Consider the following 18,034-nt stretch of genomic DNA (forward strand, 5'->3'; position numbering starts at 1 on the left):
AAACAGTTTACAAAGAAAACTGCGCTCCATACGGTATATAACAATAGAGAGTCAGATAATATCATTTCATGTGCATAATAGCTATAGAAACGCATTGTATATTTACAAAGAGCTTTTCCACTTAGTTCTGGTCCTGATTTTGAGCTACATTCTTTGCCGCTACACGCTCGTCCAGGGCGGTAAGGTATCTTGACAGGTACTCCTCAAACCTACTATCCTTGACTATATGCGCCAGGCATGCTGCCCAGAACAGATCCTGTTCGCTTTTACGTCTACTCAGCATGTTGATGGCGTTGGTTGTTGATCCGACAAGTTTACTTTGTAAGAAGCTATTGATGGAAAGGAGAATTAATTAATGAACCAATGCATATAGTAAAGTTATCAATTGTTTTCAACTTACCACATTGCTGCTAATCCATCTTGCTCGGCAGCCTGCAATACATCAGCCCATTCAGCAAACAAAGTATTTATGAGTGTATCTTGACTTGGAAGCCACAGTTTTGCGATCGCAACTGCTTCCTTGTAATGTTTTGCTTTTCGATACACTGAAACAGCGTCGTAAGCTCGAGAGCATGCCAGATAGCAAGTGGCAGCAAGCACATGCTCTTCAGTAGACTCGAGCTTTCTTGCTTGCTCCTCCATCAGCTTTAACCAAGTATCTTTCCCAGCTAAATTCTAGAGGTTAGAAATTATATGTAAAATACAACTGCAACTTTTCTTCTTCTTACCCATGGGGCTGAGAGCCAGTGTTATCCATGAATCGATTCCGAGCGACGAGGATGCAATTCTGTTATCGAAAGTTTCGAAATGTCTGCGCATAATATCAATTGCAAGCGACAGATCGAGCTCTTCGCCAGTTGCAATGCTCGATTGTTGTGCATCTTGCGCTATCAAACTGTCAGATATATGCAACTGCATCCTGCCATTTTTTTCCGTGCTACTAACCTTCGATTCCAAGCATCCGCCGCAACGCGTTGGTATCGCCGAATATCACATTTGTGATACTTTCGTCCGGAGTCTCCGAGGTATTGTTGGCGTATTTCTCATATTCGGATGGATCAATGCTAGGGGGTATACGGCTTCTCACATAATTGATGGTTTCTTGTACGTTCCCTTCGTAAAGGTATGCAGCCAAGAGGAGACAACTCTTTACGTTTGCAGCATGCTTAGTTTCCTTCCCAGATTTCGAAGGTCGCGATAACAACGTAAGCTTAGCATTCGTCTTCCTCTTCTTTTTCGGTGGCGGCGCTGAAGCAGGTGTAGTTTCAGTGCGCTTTGTGCCAACCTTTGAATTTGTAGCTGCCTCGTCAACCGCAGCTATCTTTTCCTTCTCGAGTACCCTTCGTGACTTTGCAGCTACGACAAGCATATAAGTGATTAAGCAACCGTATCATCAACAAGAGCACATCCTTACGAATTTCTCCAGGATACGGGAAGTCGGTGTACTTCCACATGTACAAAAACCGATCTTCGCCTCCTGATATCAGCATATCTTGATCATGACGGCACCAGCAGACGGTTAACGGCGTAGCCATATGTTCACCAAACAGTGACACGGGAGCATATATATCAACATCCCAAATCTGGCAGCAGATAAAAGTCATAACTTGCACCTAAGCTGTAACATTCTCTTCAAAAATATCTTACCGCAATGAATCCATTTTTAGCTGCTACGGCCAAGTAAGCTTTGTCGCTGTGGTGACTCCATGCCAGGCTTGTTATCTCTTTATCATCCATACGCATTGTACGTGCTGGTGGTTCTGGCACAGGGATTTCTGCAATCATATATCACGTTAAATTATTTGCAGTGTATGCTACTATCAGATATGCAAATTACCAGGAACAGAGTCAATATTGATGTTAGCGATATTGTGAATAAAAACATCTCCTGTCTCAACTCCTGCGGCAAGTAGATCTTGACTTGGACACTGCGCATTTCCCCATGCAAGATAGGTAATCCTGGATCTTCCTTCATAAGAAGCATACACTATCTTGAGCGTGTCCAAACGGTATATTTCAATCGATCCATCAGTGCTTCCAAGAGCTAAGTATCGACTGTTGCCATCTACGGCGGCCGCGCAGTAAGAAGTCTGCGGCTTTGCCTACATAGCATTGGGTTAGGCTGCGTACACTACTTTTGTAAGATCTCCAATTTGAATCTGGTTGTACCGCTTTGGTTAATTCCCAGGAAGGATTAGCTTGCATGATCAATTTTAGTAAGTTGACGGCATGGCGGGTAGGATGGGACATCCTATGCAAGTATACTGCGCCATCCAATCCACATGTGATAACCATATTCTGTGCATCAGGATCCTCGAGTGCTTGAGACATGTCAGCGACGTACGAAATGCTAGGCGTTTCTTTTCCCTTGACATTGTGATAAGTTTTGAAGCGTTGGTTTTTGCTCGCATGAAGGTTCCACAGGCCGACTCTGCCATACTCGGTGCTGTAAAAAAGCAATCCTTCTTGTGAAGGATGACTTTTCACATAACCGATTTGTCCCTGCAACTCTCTCCACAGTGCTTCGGAGTCGTAGAAATTGCCGTCTGACATTGCCGTATCGATGGAGCCGAATCGCCATAGTTTAATATTTGATTCTCCCAAACCGATAATTGCCATTCCTGGGTTCCAGCTTGGAATATCAATGCAATATGGAAAGCTCGCGTGTGATACCAATCGTATCCGAAAATCCCTGCTTTTCACATCCCACTTTATGATCTGTAATATTTCTTTAGGTATGATGATCCCATAAACAGACAGAATATCCATACCTGCTTATCCAGAGAATATGTAATTGCTGTCTGCCCCTTGTCTGCCCATGTAATCCCAAACACATTGCGTTTGTGTCGATCTGTCCACTTCATAGCGCCCGCGTATGATATTAATTTTCTTCCTTCGATGTTAAATGGATAGATCATGCCCCTAAAATTATTTTCAGTGGACAATGCAGAGAATTCACGGTGATATTCGAGGCTTACAGGACACCCGAGACATAGAGGATATTTTCGAATGTTGGAGACCAAGAGAGTTCCAACCAAAAGGTATTTTTCTGTTGTTCCGTCAAGTTTGGTGGTGGGAAAGGGAATCTGGGTTCAGCGTATTTGCTTTCATTCGGGACATCCCAGATAATGACGCTTTTTGTCTTCCGAGCGCTAGATGCCAGTAAGGGCCATTGGTCTTCCTCCCACATAGGAGGATCTTGGATATTTTGCCACGCAAGAGCGCGAATTCCGTCCTGCGAATGAATCATCTGGTACACGGTCTTCGTACTGAGATCATCCTCCAATGCTTCGATCACAATCATACCATTGCCATATCTAGAAAACGCAATGAATTAAAGTTTTCCCTTTTACTTATTTTCTTTTGTTTTACCCAACAGCAAAGTAATCTTTTCCAGCCCTGTTTAGCATTGCAATGGCGGTGACTTCGGCGTTCACTTTGCAAGTTTCTGACTTCCGCTGTCCAAAGGGTTGTTGGATGATTACCGTTCCTGACTTGTCACCTAGTCACTAGTTTAGCAATGTCACGCTATCGACACCGATATGGCTGAATATTTCCGTACCGGAAATTATTAAAGTGCCCTCTCGGATGCATTTGAGTACGTTCACGGTAGACTAGGCGGTTTAAATTGACTTATCAGCTACCGCAATGCTTGCATTTATAGGCCTTTTGTTTTACCTTATGCCCTGGGATACTTGTCAGAAGCGACCCGTCGAGGATATTCCATACACGTATCTTTGGATCTTCTCCGGCCACAAAGCAAAGCTGCTCGTGAACGTCGATCGTCTGAATCTTGTCATTTGCAGCCGTAAAGTTCTTTACGTACTGAAGATCAGAAAGCCGTAGCACAACGATCGCGTTTCTCGACGCATAGACATAGTAGCCCAGGCTAGATATGGCAGAACAGTAGCAAGAGTACCAGTTTGCAGTTGGCGGATAGCAAGTGATCATGTCGCGGATCGATCGTAATCGCAGAGATAGATCGCAAAAGCGGAGTACCTTGCTCGGATCCTGACCATTAATGCTCTGAGCTTTTACTTTGTCTATTTGTCGTGAGACGCATGTTTTCTATTATCCAATTGGACTTTATCGCAGTATTCTATGCTTTCTATAATACATATGTCTGTTTAAAGAACACTTATGAATATATGAAATTGCCTACATTTTCTTTCTATGCAAAATGTATATTGCATTTTCCTCGTTAGTCTGTCGTAATCCATATTGACATACACTTTACGTTAAACAGCAAACATCTCGTTTTGTTTCTTTGAGTAGTTAAAACAAGTTTATTGTTTTCCCGCTCTTGGCGGGGACCACGCATCGTGTCGGGACAGGGCAGACGCGGGCAAAAGGGAAAGGACAATGTATAAAAAATACATTTTTGAAGGGGGCGGCGCACCAGCAGGCACCACCCGGGACGGAGGGATGCTTCTACATACAGAAAGGAGACTTGCTTGGATAGAATGATATGCACTTGCAAGCAATAATACTTGTCACGCCGCACGCTCGCCATAGAATATGAGTAAGATTTTGACAGACAACCCAGGGGAACACGCCAGAGCACAGAGAAGCTGCATGCATAATACGGTCAAGAGGTATATATAAACATGCTTCAATCTGCATCAACCGTCAGTCGTTTGCAATCTTAAAAGATTTGATGTTCTAGCTTACCATATCATTATTTCTGTAAAAGATATAGAGGAAAAAGAAATGTACGGGGACTGCTCATTTTATAGGTATCTCAACAAAAAATTTCTGTTTGTAATGTATATATCAACTGACAGCACTCGATGATAACATACCGCAGTATGACATGCAATACGTATGCATCGGCACTGTGGTAGATGCATAGTCTGCTGGAACATCGAACATGACCGGTTTCACCACCACCATGGTTGCGCAGTAATTTGGAAGAATAACATAAGTAGGAGACGAAATGCTGAAGCGAATATCAAAAGAATAAACTCCCGTTGATTCGTCTTTCGAAGCTTTTATATGCATGCAGAGAAAAAAATCATGGAAACCTATGCGAAAGCTTGACATTTCTGGGTTTTAGTAGCAAAGGAGGAAACTGTCGATAAATCAGGAAGCCGTACAAAAATGCTGTTTCTTTAGTATAATAGTGATTTTGGGAATTTTACAACAGCTTTTATGCATTAGTTTAAACACAAGCTTATTTTTAATTAGTATGTCTGCTCAATTGACGGTTTTATGCGTAGAAGCAATTCGTTACTTTTGAAATGGAAATGCGAGACGGTGGCTGAAAGTCAAGCAGGATGGTAGACTTCCTCCGCATACCTTTTTCCCAATTTTCCAATAAGCTTTGGTCGACCCAAATGGAAGTCGACAGATCGGACTCGCGCGTAGTACTTCCGGGCGATATTATTCACGAAACCAGTGCTCACCCCGAGAATACAAAGTTGATACTTGGGCCTGGTACGCGACAAGATGGCGAGCAGATCGTGGCAGCCAAAGCAGGCATCTTGAATGGCTCAGAAACTGGCAACAAGTGGTGGATCGAAAGCAATCAAAAACGCGTATGTATTTTAGGAGTGACAATGCTGATCAGTTTGAATTAAATTGCAACTGAACGATCGTATAGTATGTGGCTTCTGCAGGCGAGTCCGTACTGGGAACGGTGACAGCCAGATTGGCGGATTACTACCGCATAGATATCGGCACTGCCCATCAAGCCATCTTGCCCGTCCTTGCCTTTGAAGGCGCTACTAAACGCAACAAGCCGAACTTGGCTCATCGAGCGCTCGTTTACTGCCGCGTTGCCATGGCAAACAAGGACATGGAAGCAGAGTTGGAGTGTATCAATCCTACCACTGGCAGAGCCGATGGTTTTGGAGAACTTAAGGGTGGATACGTGTTTAAATGTTCGCTGGGACTTTGCCGAAGATTGTTGGATCCCAAAACACCCATTTTGGCACTGCTTGGTGAGCATTTTCCCTTTGAAATCGCAGTCGGCATGAACGGACGCGTTTGGGTCAACTCGGAAAGCGTCAAGAATACCATCATGCTTGCAAACGCTATTCAGACTTCAGAATACTTGAGCACCGAAGAGTGCAAAGCCATGGTCGAAGGTCTGGTGCGCGAAGCTTAAAATGCTTTCAAAACATTTTCAACTTTTTACCCGTTTACATTCAATCATGTACATAGCAAAAGCTTCCTCTTTATCCTCCTTCTTTCCCTTTATCTGTACATTACGCAGACTAAACTTTATTCACGTAAACACTGTTGCATGCTGAAGATGGAGATGTAGAATTGTTGCTGCTTATTTGGCGGATGATGAGGGTTGTCGTTTCTGATTTATTAACCAGATCAAGTGTGTCAGTTCACGAGATGACTTTCTGTATGACGAGAAGAGAAGAAAACAAAGGAAAATATTGCATGATATCTGTGGATAATCACATATGTAAGTCAATTGAAGAAAGGGAAATTGCAATAGGAAAATGTGTACTCAATTCACCTCGTCAGCTTGGGTCTACTCCAACAGACAAACGTCGATGTTCCACGGAACCAGTCCACAATCTTGTCCGCGTCAATAAAATCAGAATATATAAGACAAACCCGCGTCATCTAAATCATTAAATTATTATTATTGCTGTTGTTGGATATCGGTCGTGTGGTATGGTGCGTTACTGACGAGAAGCGATTGCCCGCGCTAAGCGGGATTCCGATATTTGGTGTTGCATTAAATTGTGGTGGTGGAGGTGTGGGAGTGGTCAGGCTATGTGCATTGCCAGCTGCTTCCGCGGCTATATTTGCTCGCGCCTTTATAGCACTCCTCCGCTGTGAATGCATAGGTTCATACATTGCATTGGTAGGTGTACTGCCACGGGTTCCTGATAAGCCATTGCCCATAAAATTATCGTCGGATGCTTCATGTTCCGGTGCCAATGCAATGCCTGTGCGATGTGTCTTTAGAGGCTCACGATCAGGTAAGATGATTCCCCGACGGCCGCGAGCTTGTCTTCGTTTACGTCTACAGTGCCGTGTCAGTTGTATCCGCGTTCATGGTTTTACAATTCATAGTTACCTGGCTTCTCTCATACGATCCTTCTCCAGTTTATCAATCTCTGCATCAGTCAATTCCAGAATGGCAGGTGTGAACCGCTCGACGGCGTCGGTCTCTCTGAATGTCGATTTCAAAGCTGGTAGGAAACTTTGCCGCAGTTCGTCATCCACAATACTCGAACCATTAAATTCGTGACCAGTAAGCAATAACGATTTTATATACACGTGCACTTGTTCACGAATAGAATGTGCAATAGCCGTTCTGGACTCCGGTATAAGTGTTGGCTCTCGTGATAAAAATGTGCACTTGTTTAACTTACTTGAATTCTCCTCCCAGCCCTAACTCATTAGCTAATTTCTCGGCAAATGATTCTGGAGAATTCTCACGACAGCTTATATCCCATTCAAATTGATCCAGTAACGCGCGGTTGCCGACCGTAATATCCAACTATATTGTTCCATACTCTCGTTAGACCGATTCAATAACAAGCATACCTGCGCAAATCCAGCGTACCTTGATAAGAGTTCGTAACTCTGAATTATTTGCTTTTTTGGATTTGGCAGGTTGTTCCTGAATTTCCTGAGTTGGTAGCGATAATTTTTCTTCTTTCGCATCTTGAAAATCTTGACATATCTTTCGACGTTTTTCTTCGCTGTCGGGTTCCTCACCATCCATCACGGTGCTGGCTGCATGTAGATAGTAATCTTCAACCTGATCACGAATACTTCTTGCAACAAGCGGTACAAAAGTCGCGCTCGGTAGCTGCAAGTCCTCACATAGGACCTCCGCAAACTGCTCTGGTGTGATGAGTGTTTCATTCAAGCTCCACGTAAACGTATCGCGTAGTTTATATCCATCTATCTCGAACTCAAGACGGACAGGTACCAGGGTATCTTCTTGCTGTGCCTGCTCCTTCAACTGTTCTAGCGAGCTATGACGTACAAATCGAAAATATTCAGTGAGTTATGGTGGAATCACTCAAAGCTGGATGCTAACTTACAATCGCAGCTCTTTGGTTCGTCGTGTCCGTTTTCTGTCCGCAGGATACAGAATTTGATTTGGACCGGCGGCTGTCGCTGCATTACCGACTCCAGAGTATCCATTTCCAAAGGTGAGTCCAGGATCGATCATCTTTGCACGTCGCTGGTAGCCGAGTGCTTCCAGTTCGCGTTTTTTCTCTTGGGCCAACAATGTATGCCGCTTGTATTGCTCATTTAATGTTTCTTGATACACTTCGTCGCGAAGCTGATACAGTTTCAAATTCTTCTTGGCCGTTTCAGTGTCTGCAGGAATAGCTTCGATTTGAGGTGTCGCTGGCGTTGCTGAGGGAACCACTGGAGGACGCGTTGGAAGTTGCGCGGCCGGTTGCTGGATCTGAAGAGGGGACGCAACGCTGTACTGAGGAGCTGCAGCGGCCGCTGCTGCAAGCGCAACAGTGTTGACGTTTGAGCCTGGAAACGGTTGCGGTGACGAGCGCGCGAACATTGCTTGTTGTGGTGACACCTGATTCATCTTTTGAAGGGCGAGCATTGGAGGTCGTCCGAAAAAGTTTGCTTGTGCTGCGTCTGACGGTAACCAAGGCCCAGTGGGTGAGGCTGTTTGGTAGCTTCCCTCAGCGAAGGACTGCTGTTGTAATCGCTGCTGCTGTTGTTGAAACGCCATGTTATTGTACATTGCCGCTTGCAGTCTTTGCTGCTGTTGCTGTTGCTGTTGCAATGGATTCATGACTCTTTTATAGTTCTGATGCGTTTGTGATTTGTGAAAGCGTCAAAAGTCTATGTACAGTATAGAAGGGACGAGGTATATGCGCTTCCACGTTTTGATGCACGGCAGTGATGAAGAGTAGGAGACACGACCCACCCGAAAAGTGATCAAAAGGGTCGGCCGACGTCAGCAAATTTTGAGCAATAAATTAACTCCAACTATGGTCTCCAAGTTCGATGTTTATTTTAAAAAAAAATCTAGATGCTGACTACGTCAAACCATGTACCTTTCGAGAGCACCTGCGTTTGTTTCACGGCATGGATACTCGTCAACAAGCAAATAAATTAAAGAACTATTAGTCTTAGCAACAGAATTATCATACAATGTCTCATTTCCATAATCACGCGGTCTCTAAGCGAGCGTCCTCGATAGAATGGGTTACTCGAAATTGATCTTCTTGTTTTATGGAGTACATAACAATGGATCTCTAGGATGCAAATTGAGGCAGGTAAAAGGAAGGGTTGTAGAGGGTGGATTATACTGATGGCTTTTGCTTTTCGAATTGGACACCGGGAACATGGTAAGGGTGGAAAACGCGCTGCATCGAGATACATCGTTAATCGCTTCGATATTGTCCCCCGGCATGTGTGTTGTTTTACCTGAGCATCGGCGTAGGCAACACCAAAACCCCATCCAGTGGCAATAGCAATAGGCCATGTTCGTTCTATAAATAGTTTTATTAGGTTCTTTCCTTGATACTTGCTCCACTCGTTCTATAAGAGTGCACACTTACTCTTGAAAAGCAACGCTGAAGCGACGATACCAGCGCTCAGACCAAGACCGGTCTTTACGACAAAGTTGGAAATCACGCGATCCCACTGAAGAGATTTACAATATTTTCGAACTTGAGCGTGCTGTATTTGACGAGTTTTTATTATCTACTAACCTTGTGAGAGAGCAGATTTTCGCTAGGGACGTTGGGGTCAGTCGACATTGTCGTCTATGGGTTTATCTGTGAGAGGGGTGGAGAACGAGGTGTGTGGTGTTTTCTGGGTCGGTGACAGCGGTCACTGGGCGGACTGCAAAGTCCTCTCTTGTGCTCGTTGCAGGATATCCCATCACGATGTTCCTCGCCATATAGCCACGCTTCTCGTTGGCCGGTACCTTCATTATATAAAGGTGATATACCACGCACTATCTTGGTGGTATCAACCGTGGTGATCAAATTAAATATCCATAACTTGGATATTCTCCTACTCTCGAACATAATATATGAATGAAGAGATCCCTCTTCACGACCGCGTAAAATCACAACCTGTGAAGCACTCTTGAACTAATACAACAGAAGTGCCCCTTTCTGTAAAAGTGGCAATCAACCTGGATCATAGGCGGATATAAAGCACACAATCGAGACTCTCTAACGTCATAATAATGAAATTTTCGACAACTACGCTCGATACGCATGGGAGACTATTTACTCTGCTCTAACACCATGAATACATGGTGGCTTTTTTACAAGAGCTTTACACTTTGCTTCGCTCGTTGTGCTTGGTTCGCTGAAGCTCATGGCTGATCCGAGTCTGTAGAATAAACTCACTCGAGTCTTCATAAACCTCCGGCGATTTTGCATCCGCATCGCTACTGCAAGCACGGCGCCGTCGAATTCCAAAGTTGTTTTACGAGTTTATGAGCCTCCCGAATTGATATTTCATGTTTGATGGTGTGGCATGCAACATTCTGTATGATGACCTATGGGGTCAGGATAATGGTCATCTCAAGAAGTTCCCAGCTACTCACTGAAGGGCTTTGAATATTCTGTTTATGAGACTACCGGTCAATAGTTTGAGGATATCCATTGTCGAGGAAAGGTTAAAGTTCAGCATATTATGGCGTATTTTCCTCCGCATATGGCGATGGTGCATTTCTACGTGGAAGTTGACAATCAATGCTTACTGGGCAATAGTGATAGTTCTATGAATTGCGGGGGTCCAATGCATATGTCGGTGTATCAAATTCATCCTCACGCAACCGAGCCCTTCCCTTCTTTTCTTTTCCGCATACAACAATGACCAAATTATCCCGGGAGCAGATCAAAGAGCTCAAAGAAGGCAAGTTCGACCATTGTTGATGTGCAATATATATATCTGTAGCTTACGTGGATTGTTCGTTGCGGCAGTATTCCAAACTGCGGATACAAACGACGCCGGACTTCTCGATGGCGAAGCACTGTACAACGCGCTGCGTGCATTAGGGTTGGAAGTTCCTGTCACGGAAACCGGCATCCGCGATCTGTTGATACGAGTGGGCCGCCAAGACGAAGGCTACGTAGACTTTGATGATTTCAAGAAAATGGTAGCAGAGCTCATGGTAAGAGAATCAGAATATCAATGACATTTTGAGAACGTGGTAAGTAATCTCGCCTGTCATCCTGCTATCGGTTTGCGTTTAGACTGATGATCACGAAAGTATACAACGAGATCGATGCGATTTCGTTTTTCGGTCACTGATGATGGGTGAAAACGGGTCTGGTATTACCATTGAAACCCTGCGGCGCGCAGCAGCAGCGCAAGGTGAAACGTGGACAAATCAAGAACTTGACGAAATGTTCAATGAGGCAGATATCAATCACGACGGCATTGTTGATCCTGCAGAGTTCAAGCGTGTGTGGAAAATGGCTGGATTCTGAGAGTTGCATGTAGTGTCAAAGCAAACAAAAAAAAATATAGTGACAATGGAGCGGGGGACATGATGCAGGAAAAAGAAGAAAAAATTAAAAAGGACTATCTACTCGTCTAGAAGAACTTGCTCTCGCCGGGTTCACGACCGCGAATGCTCTTGGGCTCAGTACCCTCAACGTAGATTTCAGTGTAGAACTCCTTCATATCAGGCTCAGGCGAGGCTTCGGCTTCCTTGGCAGCTTGGTCAACGATCTTGCGAGCTTCCTTATCGATAGCTTTCAATTCAGCCTCAGTAGCGACACCGTGCTCGATAAGAGTTGCCTTCAAGCCGGTGATCGGGTCAGAGGTGGAACGCATGTGCTGGATTTCCTCACGGGTACGGTATGTGGTGCCAGGGTCGGACATGGAGTGACCACCGTATCTAGAAAAAAGCAATAAAATTTAGTCGCTTAAGCAAAGTCTACGTAAGCTATGGGCGACATACCTGTAGGTGGTGACTTCCATGACGAGAGGGCCCTTACCCGAAGTAGTCCATTCCTTGGCCCACTGAGCAGCACGGTGAACAGCAAGGACGTCCATACCGTTCACCTTGATACCTGCATACACAAATAAACATGTAAGTTTCGAAAACTGAAATTTACCCATAAATTCAATCCACGATTACGAACCGGGAATGTAGTCACCACGAGTGTGGTATTCGGTGGAAGCAGAGGAGCGCTTGGCGGAGGTACCCATACCGTACTTGTTGTTCTCGCAGACGAAGACGCAAGGTAATTGCCACAAGGCAGCCATGTTGAAAGCTTCAAAGACCTGACCTTGGTTGGAAGCACCGTCACCGTACAAGGCGAAGGTCACGGAGGGAATATCCAAGTATTTCTGAGTGAAGGCAATGCCAGCGCCCAAAGGAACCTGGGCACCGACGATACCGTTACCACCGTAGAAAGAAGGCGAGAACATGTGCATGGAACCACCCTTGCCCTTGGAGATACCGTCACGGCGACCCATCAATTCGGCTAAAATGCTCTTGATAGAGCCACCACGGACGTAGGTGAAACCGTGGCAACGGTAAGCGGTGATAACGTGGTCTTGGTGGGTGATGGCAGATTCAATACCGACCGAAACGGCTTCCTATACACAAAGAAGAACGATTAGGTTCAATACGGAGTCACAGCAGCGGTGGGACGGGAAAATTTTCACTGTGGATTCGCCCGCGTTTACCCGCCCCAAAGAAAAGAGGAGACAAGATAGCTTACCTGGCCATTGCACAAGTGGCAAAAACCACGGATCTTCTTTGCTTTGTAGAGACCATCAGCAGCCATTTCCATGCGGCGCATGGTGGTCATCTTGGTGTACATGTCCAAAAGCTCCTCCTTGCTGATCTCGACAGTAAGATCGGGCTTGTCAGCCTTGAACATTTCGAAAGAAGACTCGGGCAAGGTGATAGTGATCTTCTCGGAGGTGGTGTTGCCAGTGCTGGCCAAGGCCATCCAGGAAGGAGCAGTGGTCGAGAAGGCGCGCTATGGCAAAAAAGAAAAAAACGTCAGTGTCTTTTTTTCTCGGCACACTATACACGCACAATCTGGTCGACAATAGAGACACATACAACGTTCACGGCAGTCTTTGGTGCAGCGGTGGCGACATTGGCCAGCAAGCGAGATGCAGCTGTGCGGAGCATGATAGAAGGTGAAAGGGGGGATAAAGTTGAAAAAGAGAGGAAAATAGCAAAAAAAAGCGCCCGCAGAAAAAAGTTTGAGCTCGGGTCCAATCTTGCTCTTCCGATCGGAGCCACCCTGGGGTATCTTTTGGGGTGAGAGCAAACCCTACTTTTGCCGGATACTTTGCGTGTGTTCAGGAACAATAATGTGACTGGAACGTCGCACAATGTATTGATTAACTGCTAAAAGAATATAGAGCGTGTAGACATGGGAATAGATATGGACAACATTATATAATACTAGTGATTAAAAAGAAACTCAAATGTACTATCGAGTGTCAATGTCATTATACAAGGCCTTGAGTTTCTCCAAATCGTGCTCCAGATCCGCCAATTCCTCGTCTTCGTGCTCGTGGTCAGACTCCGGCGACACCATTTGAGAAACATCGATAGCTATGGGATAGAATTCGTCGTTGATTACGATTGTGTCCTCGATAATGGGATCCGTATATACAGTAACCGTCTTCTGCGGTGCAGGCGGGTTAGCAGCCGCGACAGCCTTGGCAGAACTTTTCTTCTTTCCCTTCTTTTCTGGATGAAGCGGGCACAGAATGTCCTGTGGATCAAATCGCCCAGTCTGTCGTGGACAGGCCGATACATTTTGGTGCAGCTCGGCTCCTCTGGCATCAAGCTCTTGACGAGTCACTAGGTTGCCCCATAGGTCAAGTACAGGCAGATCTTCAAAAGTGGGTAAACGGCGTTGAGGAAGTTGGTTAAGAATAGTATCGCGCTTCATCAACGGTACAAGGAATTCGTCAAGTGCATCATCGCGGCCCTTTTTGACGTGGGTGCCGAATTCCAGGTGGTTAGTTGAAAAGGATTCAAACAGCTGAAAATTGGGGTATAGCATAACGTAGGACCTCAAATACACGAGCTCTATAAAATATTTCTTCCACGACTTGGTCCATCTGGAAGATCGACTGTTAGGCACAGTGATATTCATGAGCTGGTCTTGCCGTATATCTTCCATGCGACTCGTCAGATAACTGTGGAATTCGCGCCAATGTTCGGGGAAATATACAGCTCCCCAGCTGCATGGTACTTGGCTCAGATAAGGTGTGCGTGGGCTGTATTCTGGTCCGATCGAGACAATGGGATCAAACGGTCGTCGACCCTGAGGGAGTAGCTCAAGATGTCGAGGGGAATACAGGCTGATACCATACATGAGCATTGCATCGTCAGATTCCTGGCTGTAGCGATATTTCAGGATATTGTACTTGACCCACGCGTAGAAAAATGGAGAGACTTCAATGTCGTCCTCAAGGAGAACAGCGTAGTTGTCGTTACTGCTTGGATACCACGACTCGACAATAGCAGGCATTAATCCGCCCTTTTGAATACGATGGCGCACGGTTTTTTCTCCATGCTCCCAACTGAATCCATTTACAAGCATCCGCGTGACACGATCGGCAGATTGTTCCAAATGGATCTTGATATTTACGACGTCTCCGAGATAATGTGCTTTGCTGGTCGATTGCAACAGCCGTGATAACGAGTGCGGACGTCTGTCTGTAATGACCACCAGATCCACCTCCACATCGTTCCAGCCTACGGAGTTGAATGAGCATCTATCATTTCTGATATCGACATAATGTTACTTACGCTGAAGAGCTTCCTTGGAAAGATGGGAAATCCAGACCGCATGCGGGATGTCTTTGATGGGCAAACAAATGGCAGTGATATTATGCATCCGAGCCAGCGTATCGACGACTGCTGTGAGAGGTTTGTGGTCTTTCACGTGGATAATAGCAGCAGGTTGCAGGGCATCAACTAACTGGGCGATTCCAAGAGCAGCTGTCGTTGCGGCCTTGAGCGAATCGAATGGATGGCCGACAGCAAGGTCGTGTATCATGACATTGGGACAGTCCATGTCTTTCAAAGCACTCTGCAGCGCTTTGCCAGAAAGTCCCCGCTCGCTGCCAGTAACAGCAATGTGGACAGTAGACTTGTATCGACAATATAATGGATGCAATCCAATTGCTTGTTGCGGTCCATCGGCGACAAATAACACGGTCGTTGGCTGCATAAAGGCCGTTTGTCGATAATCTAACGCTGTAGGTGTTGAGTGTAACTCTAGCCAAGCTTTCCATCCTTTGTCGTTACGATAGTCCTTTTCCAGCTGCTTGCAGCCCGTTTTCATTTTCAGTTGGTAATTTCCATCCTCTGGAGCGGGTACAACCACGGAGGGTATAGACGCGTGGTATGCAAGCGATTGACTGATATAGAATGAGATCGGCGCTGCGAGTGCATGGGAAGGCATGTCTGTCAAGTGGCGTAACCAGGCTCTAGGCATCAGCCATGCACCGTGGATGGCATCCACAGGCTGTGCGACCGGAGGCAAAGCGCCGAAAGATTCGGGTAAACAAAATATGTCAGCTGCAGGATCGTCGTTTGCATTTGCAGGAAGAAGCATGCCGTGGGTACCAAGAAGCGCATTCCTGTACTCGGTGGTTTGGCCAACACTCCATATATACTGCAGATAGTTCTTGCCAGGCACAGTGCCGCCATCAAGGATCCATACAAAATCCGACAGTGTTGTCTGGGCAACTTGAATCCAGTATGCGTGTGAGTTACTCGATGCAGAGTCGATGTTGACTATCCGCACAGAAGAGTCCTTATTGCTTTTGAGGAATGGCGTGGAGGATGATGATGATATGACAAGAATATCTTTGACGGCAAGAGACTGTGCCTGCACAGCGTTTATCTGGTTGGCGATGTCGGGATTATCTCGTATGACTGCGGTTATGCTAGGTGGATGCAAAGGCAGGCTAGGTGTAAGATCCGCGAGCTCTGAGTAGCTGTGGCCTTGCTGGGTATACGTCCGCAATCCATGGAGAAATGAATGTGAAAGTGGCGTGACAGTATTCCGTATCCATCGAGTATAGTCTTTGGTTTAAGGAAGCAATTGTGAGAGACACAAGAGGAGATAAACGAAACGGCAAGGGGCTGCATCAATAAACGTACCACCATTTACATCTTTGAAACTTGGATAAATGATATCATTAATGTGCATTGTGGGCTCCACGCTCTCTGGCTCTTCTATAACGTATTCGCTGCTATTATTTGTAGGCGTTAAAGTGTGAGTTGGATGCACAAAGGACATGGAGATCCAAACAAATATAGTGAGGGAAAAGAATAGAATGGATAGTATGCGACCAAGCCGCCGTCGAGAGCAGAATACTGAGGAGAGCCATGAGCCGAAGCCGAATCGTTCTTGGTGATTGAGGGAAGGTGAAGAAGGCGATCGCGGCGATTGCGCAAGAGCCGTTCGAGGAGAAAGACTCATGATTTTGAAGATATGATACAAAGAGAGATAAAGGGAGGATCAATCATTCAAACAAAGAAAAAGAAGGAAGAAAACGTGTTGCACCAGCTTTCGACTGGAAAGACTTTAGCAAAGCCCTACCCAAGGTGTACACAGTTTGTGTTGCCTATTTAACATTCAACTCAATAAGCTTTTTTCCGTCTCGCATTTCTGTCGTACAATAATTAATGATTTCATGTCCGAAAGGAGAAAGCGCCAGCTGATAACTCGAGGAAGTGAGGCTACAAAGTTACAGTGAAGTTGCAAAGCAGGTGGGAACTGTAAGCAATTAGCATGCAATGCTTGCAGGCTGTCCATTTTGTTTACCTGAGTACACGGTCGCCGAACAGGCGATGAAGGGATCCGCGTGAATCCCCGGATTTTTTGATTGGCTTAATAGACAGTTAAGGTACCACTCCGGCATTTCTATTGGCCTCGCGCATCTCGTTTTTAAGAAGCACTGTTTTCTGGAGTCCGTGGCTTCCTCCAGAGTAAAAATGGGAAACAGCAGTAGAAAAATTCTGGAGCGGCAGAACTCGATGGATTCGTTGCGACGTTGAAAATTTTCGCTACCATAAAGTCCACCTGGAAACCATGCTTTTTTTTACATGCGCATGCGCGAAGCAGGAACATCCGCCAACAGCTATCTTAATTATGACATTGAATTCGATCGTATGGTTTAAGTTTCGGTAATAGCAGAATCGCTGGTATATTTTTGTAAAGCAGCAGAGTCTGAAACTTTGCTCAAGGATGGTAAAACAATGAACTATTTATTACGGGACTATAATGCTTTGTATTCCTGAAATTCTTGGTCATTTGGTTGCACTAGGAAGGCCTTCAGGGAAAGCATAGTACTCACGGATGGATTGACCTTTATATTCCGGAAATCATCAACATCTTCCATGAAGCTCACGCATAATGCAAAGAGCTTCGGACATAGCTTAACATTCATCTCCCAACTGAGACAAAAATAATCATACATGTACTTCCTTGCTGTATAGATCCATCTGCTATATCACCAGCGGACAAGTTCATTATCGCTTTCAAGTCGAGGTTAAATTATTCGATTGATCCCGAAGGTGACCTTTGAGCCCATGACAAAACGATGGATTCATGAGCTCCACTCAGTTAGGATATGCATTCTATATCTTTGAGATCCACTCACAAACGATACTGCGCTGCAAAACAAGCTCACATACTTGGGGGTCAAAATTTTACGGAATCTATGCATATGGTCGGTTAGACAAATGTTTTCTAATGGCGACATCTTGGCTATAACGCGTCCTCTTCCTTTTCCTCTCTCTATACAGAAGATCATATAGATGATGGAACAAGGTAAAGCTTGGAAGTTGACTTTTCAATACGCAAACGATGGAGTGCATGATGCAAAATATTAAAACATGCCGCTTATGAATTTTCTCCATTGTTTTCTTTGGTCTGTAAGTCGACCCTTCCTTCCTTCCAACGAGGTCTTTGGTATTTGCAATGGTTCACCCACTCGCATGCGGGCATAGATGCATTTAAAGATGTGATTATCCACCACCAGCTCTTGCCTCCGCTTCTAAGCGCTGTAAAGGTAGTCCGACGAGATACCTACTACGTTCTGGTTA

General features: G+C 45.3%; 7 protein-coding genes across 7 annotated transcripts; 2 read left to right on the top strand and 5 right to left on the bottom strand.

Annotated features, from left to right (window-relative positions):
• Positions 1–121: 121 nt before the first annotated feature.
• Positions 122–4,893, bottom strand: VTP01DRAFT_1161 (uncharacterized protein; the record flags this gene model as incomplete). The annotated part of the gene is made up of 14 exons (XM_069379481.1): positions 122–329; positions 401–668; positions 729–887; positions 946–1,356; positions 1,415–1,583; positions 1,648–1,775; positions 1,838–2,102; positions 2,170–2,718; positions 2,772–2,922; positions 2,979–3,317; positions 3,373–3,502; positions 3,563–3,614; positions 3,679–4,043; positions 4,803–4,893. 14 exons carry the CDS (start codon positions 4,891–4,893, stop codon positions 122–124), a joined length of 3,285 nt encoding a protein of 1,094 aa, XP_069238569.1.
• Positions 4,894–5,336: 443 nt separating this feature from the next.
• On the top strand, positions 5,337–6,109 carry VTP01DRAFT_1162 (uncharacterized protein; the record flags this gene model as incomplete). The annotated part of the gene is made up of 2 exons (XM_069379482.1): positions 5,337–5,537; positions 5,603–6,109. 2 exons carry the CDS (start codon positions 5,337–5,339, stop codon positions 6,107–6,109), a joined length of 708 nt encoding a protein of 235 aa, XP_069238570.1.
• Positions 6,110–6,585: 476 nt separating this feature from the next.
• On the bottom strand, positions 6,586–8,749 carry VTP01DRAFT_1163 (uncharacterized protein; the record flags this gene model as incomplete). Its single annotated transcript, XM_069379483.1, has 5 exons — positions 6,586–6,991; positions 7,046–7,285; positions 7,344–7,471; positions 7,538–7,955; positions 8,025–8,749. The coding sequence occupies 5 exons, from the start codon at positions 8,747–8,749 to the stop codon at positions 6,586–6,588; spliced, it is 1,917 nt and encodes a 638-aa protein (XP_069238571.1).
• Positions 8,750–9,263: 514 nt separating this feature from the next.
• VTP01DRAFT_1164 (uncharacterized protein) lies at positions 9,264–9,722 on the bottom strand (the record flags this gene model as incomplete). Its single annotated transcript, XM_069379484.1, has 4 exons — positions 9,264–9,326; positions 9,388–9,452; positions 9,522–9,606; positions 9,675–9,722. 4 exons carry the CDS (start codon positions 9,720–9,722, stop codon positions 9,264–9,266), a joined length of 261 nt encoding a protein of 86 aa, XP_069238572.1.
• Positions 9,723–10,793: 1,071 nt separating this feature from the next.
• On the top strand, positions 10,794–11,414 carry VTP01DRAFT_1165 (uncharacterized protein; the record flags this gene model as incomplete). Its single annotated transcript, XM_069379485.1, has 3 exons — positions 10,794–10,836; positions 10,905–11,095; positions 11,178–11,414. The coding sequence occupies 3 exons, from the start codon at positions 10,794–10,796 to the stop codon at positions 11,412–11,414; spliced, it is 471 nt and encodes a 156-aa protein (XP_069238573.1).
• Positions 11,415–11,520: 106 nt separating this feature from the next.
• Positions 11,521–13,081, bottom strand: VTP01DRAFT_1166 (uncharacterized protein; the record flags this gene model as incomplete). Its single annotated transcript, XM_069379486.1, has 5 exons — positions 11,521–11,827; positions 11,891–12,002; positions 12,075–12,534; positions 12,660–12,923; positions 13,010–13,081. The coding sequence occupies 5 exons, from the start codon at positions 13,079–13,081 to the stop codon at positions 11,521–11,523; spliced, it is 1,215 nt and encodes a 404-aa protein (XP_069238574.1).
• A 307-nt stretch (positions 13,082–13,388) lies between these two features.
• VTP01DRAFT_1167 (uncharacterized protein) lies at positions 13,389–16,406 on the bottom strand (the record flags this gene model as incomplete). Its single annotated transcript, XM_069379487.1, has 3 exons — positions 13,389–14,668; positions 14,723–16,006; positions 16,085–16,406. The coding sequence occupies 3 exons, from the start codon at positions 16,404–16,406 to the stop codon at positions 13,389–13,391; spliced, it is 2,886 nt and encodes a 961-aa protein (XP_069238575.1).
• Between the last annotated feature and the right edge of the window lie 1,628 nt (positions 16,407–18,034).

The sequence above is a fragment of the Rhizomucor pusillus genome (assembly GCF_041956525.1).
Source record: "Rhizomucor pusillus strain CBS 183.67 unplaced genomic scaffold VTP01scaffold_10, whole genome shotgun sequence".
In the NCBI taxonomy this organism is placed as follows: domain Eukaryota; kingdom Fungi; phylum Mucoromycota; class Mucoromycetes; order Mucorales; family Lichtheimiaceae; genus Rhizomucor; species Rhizomucor pusillus.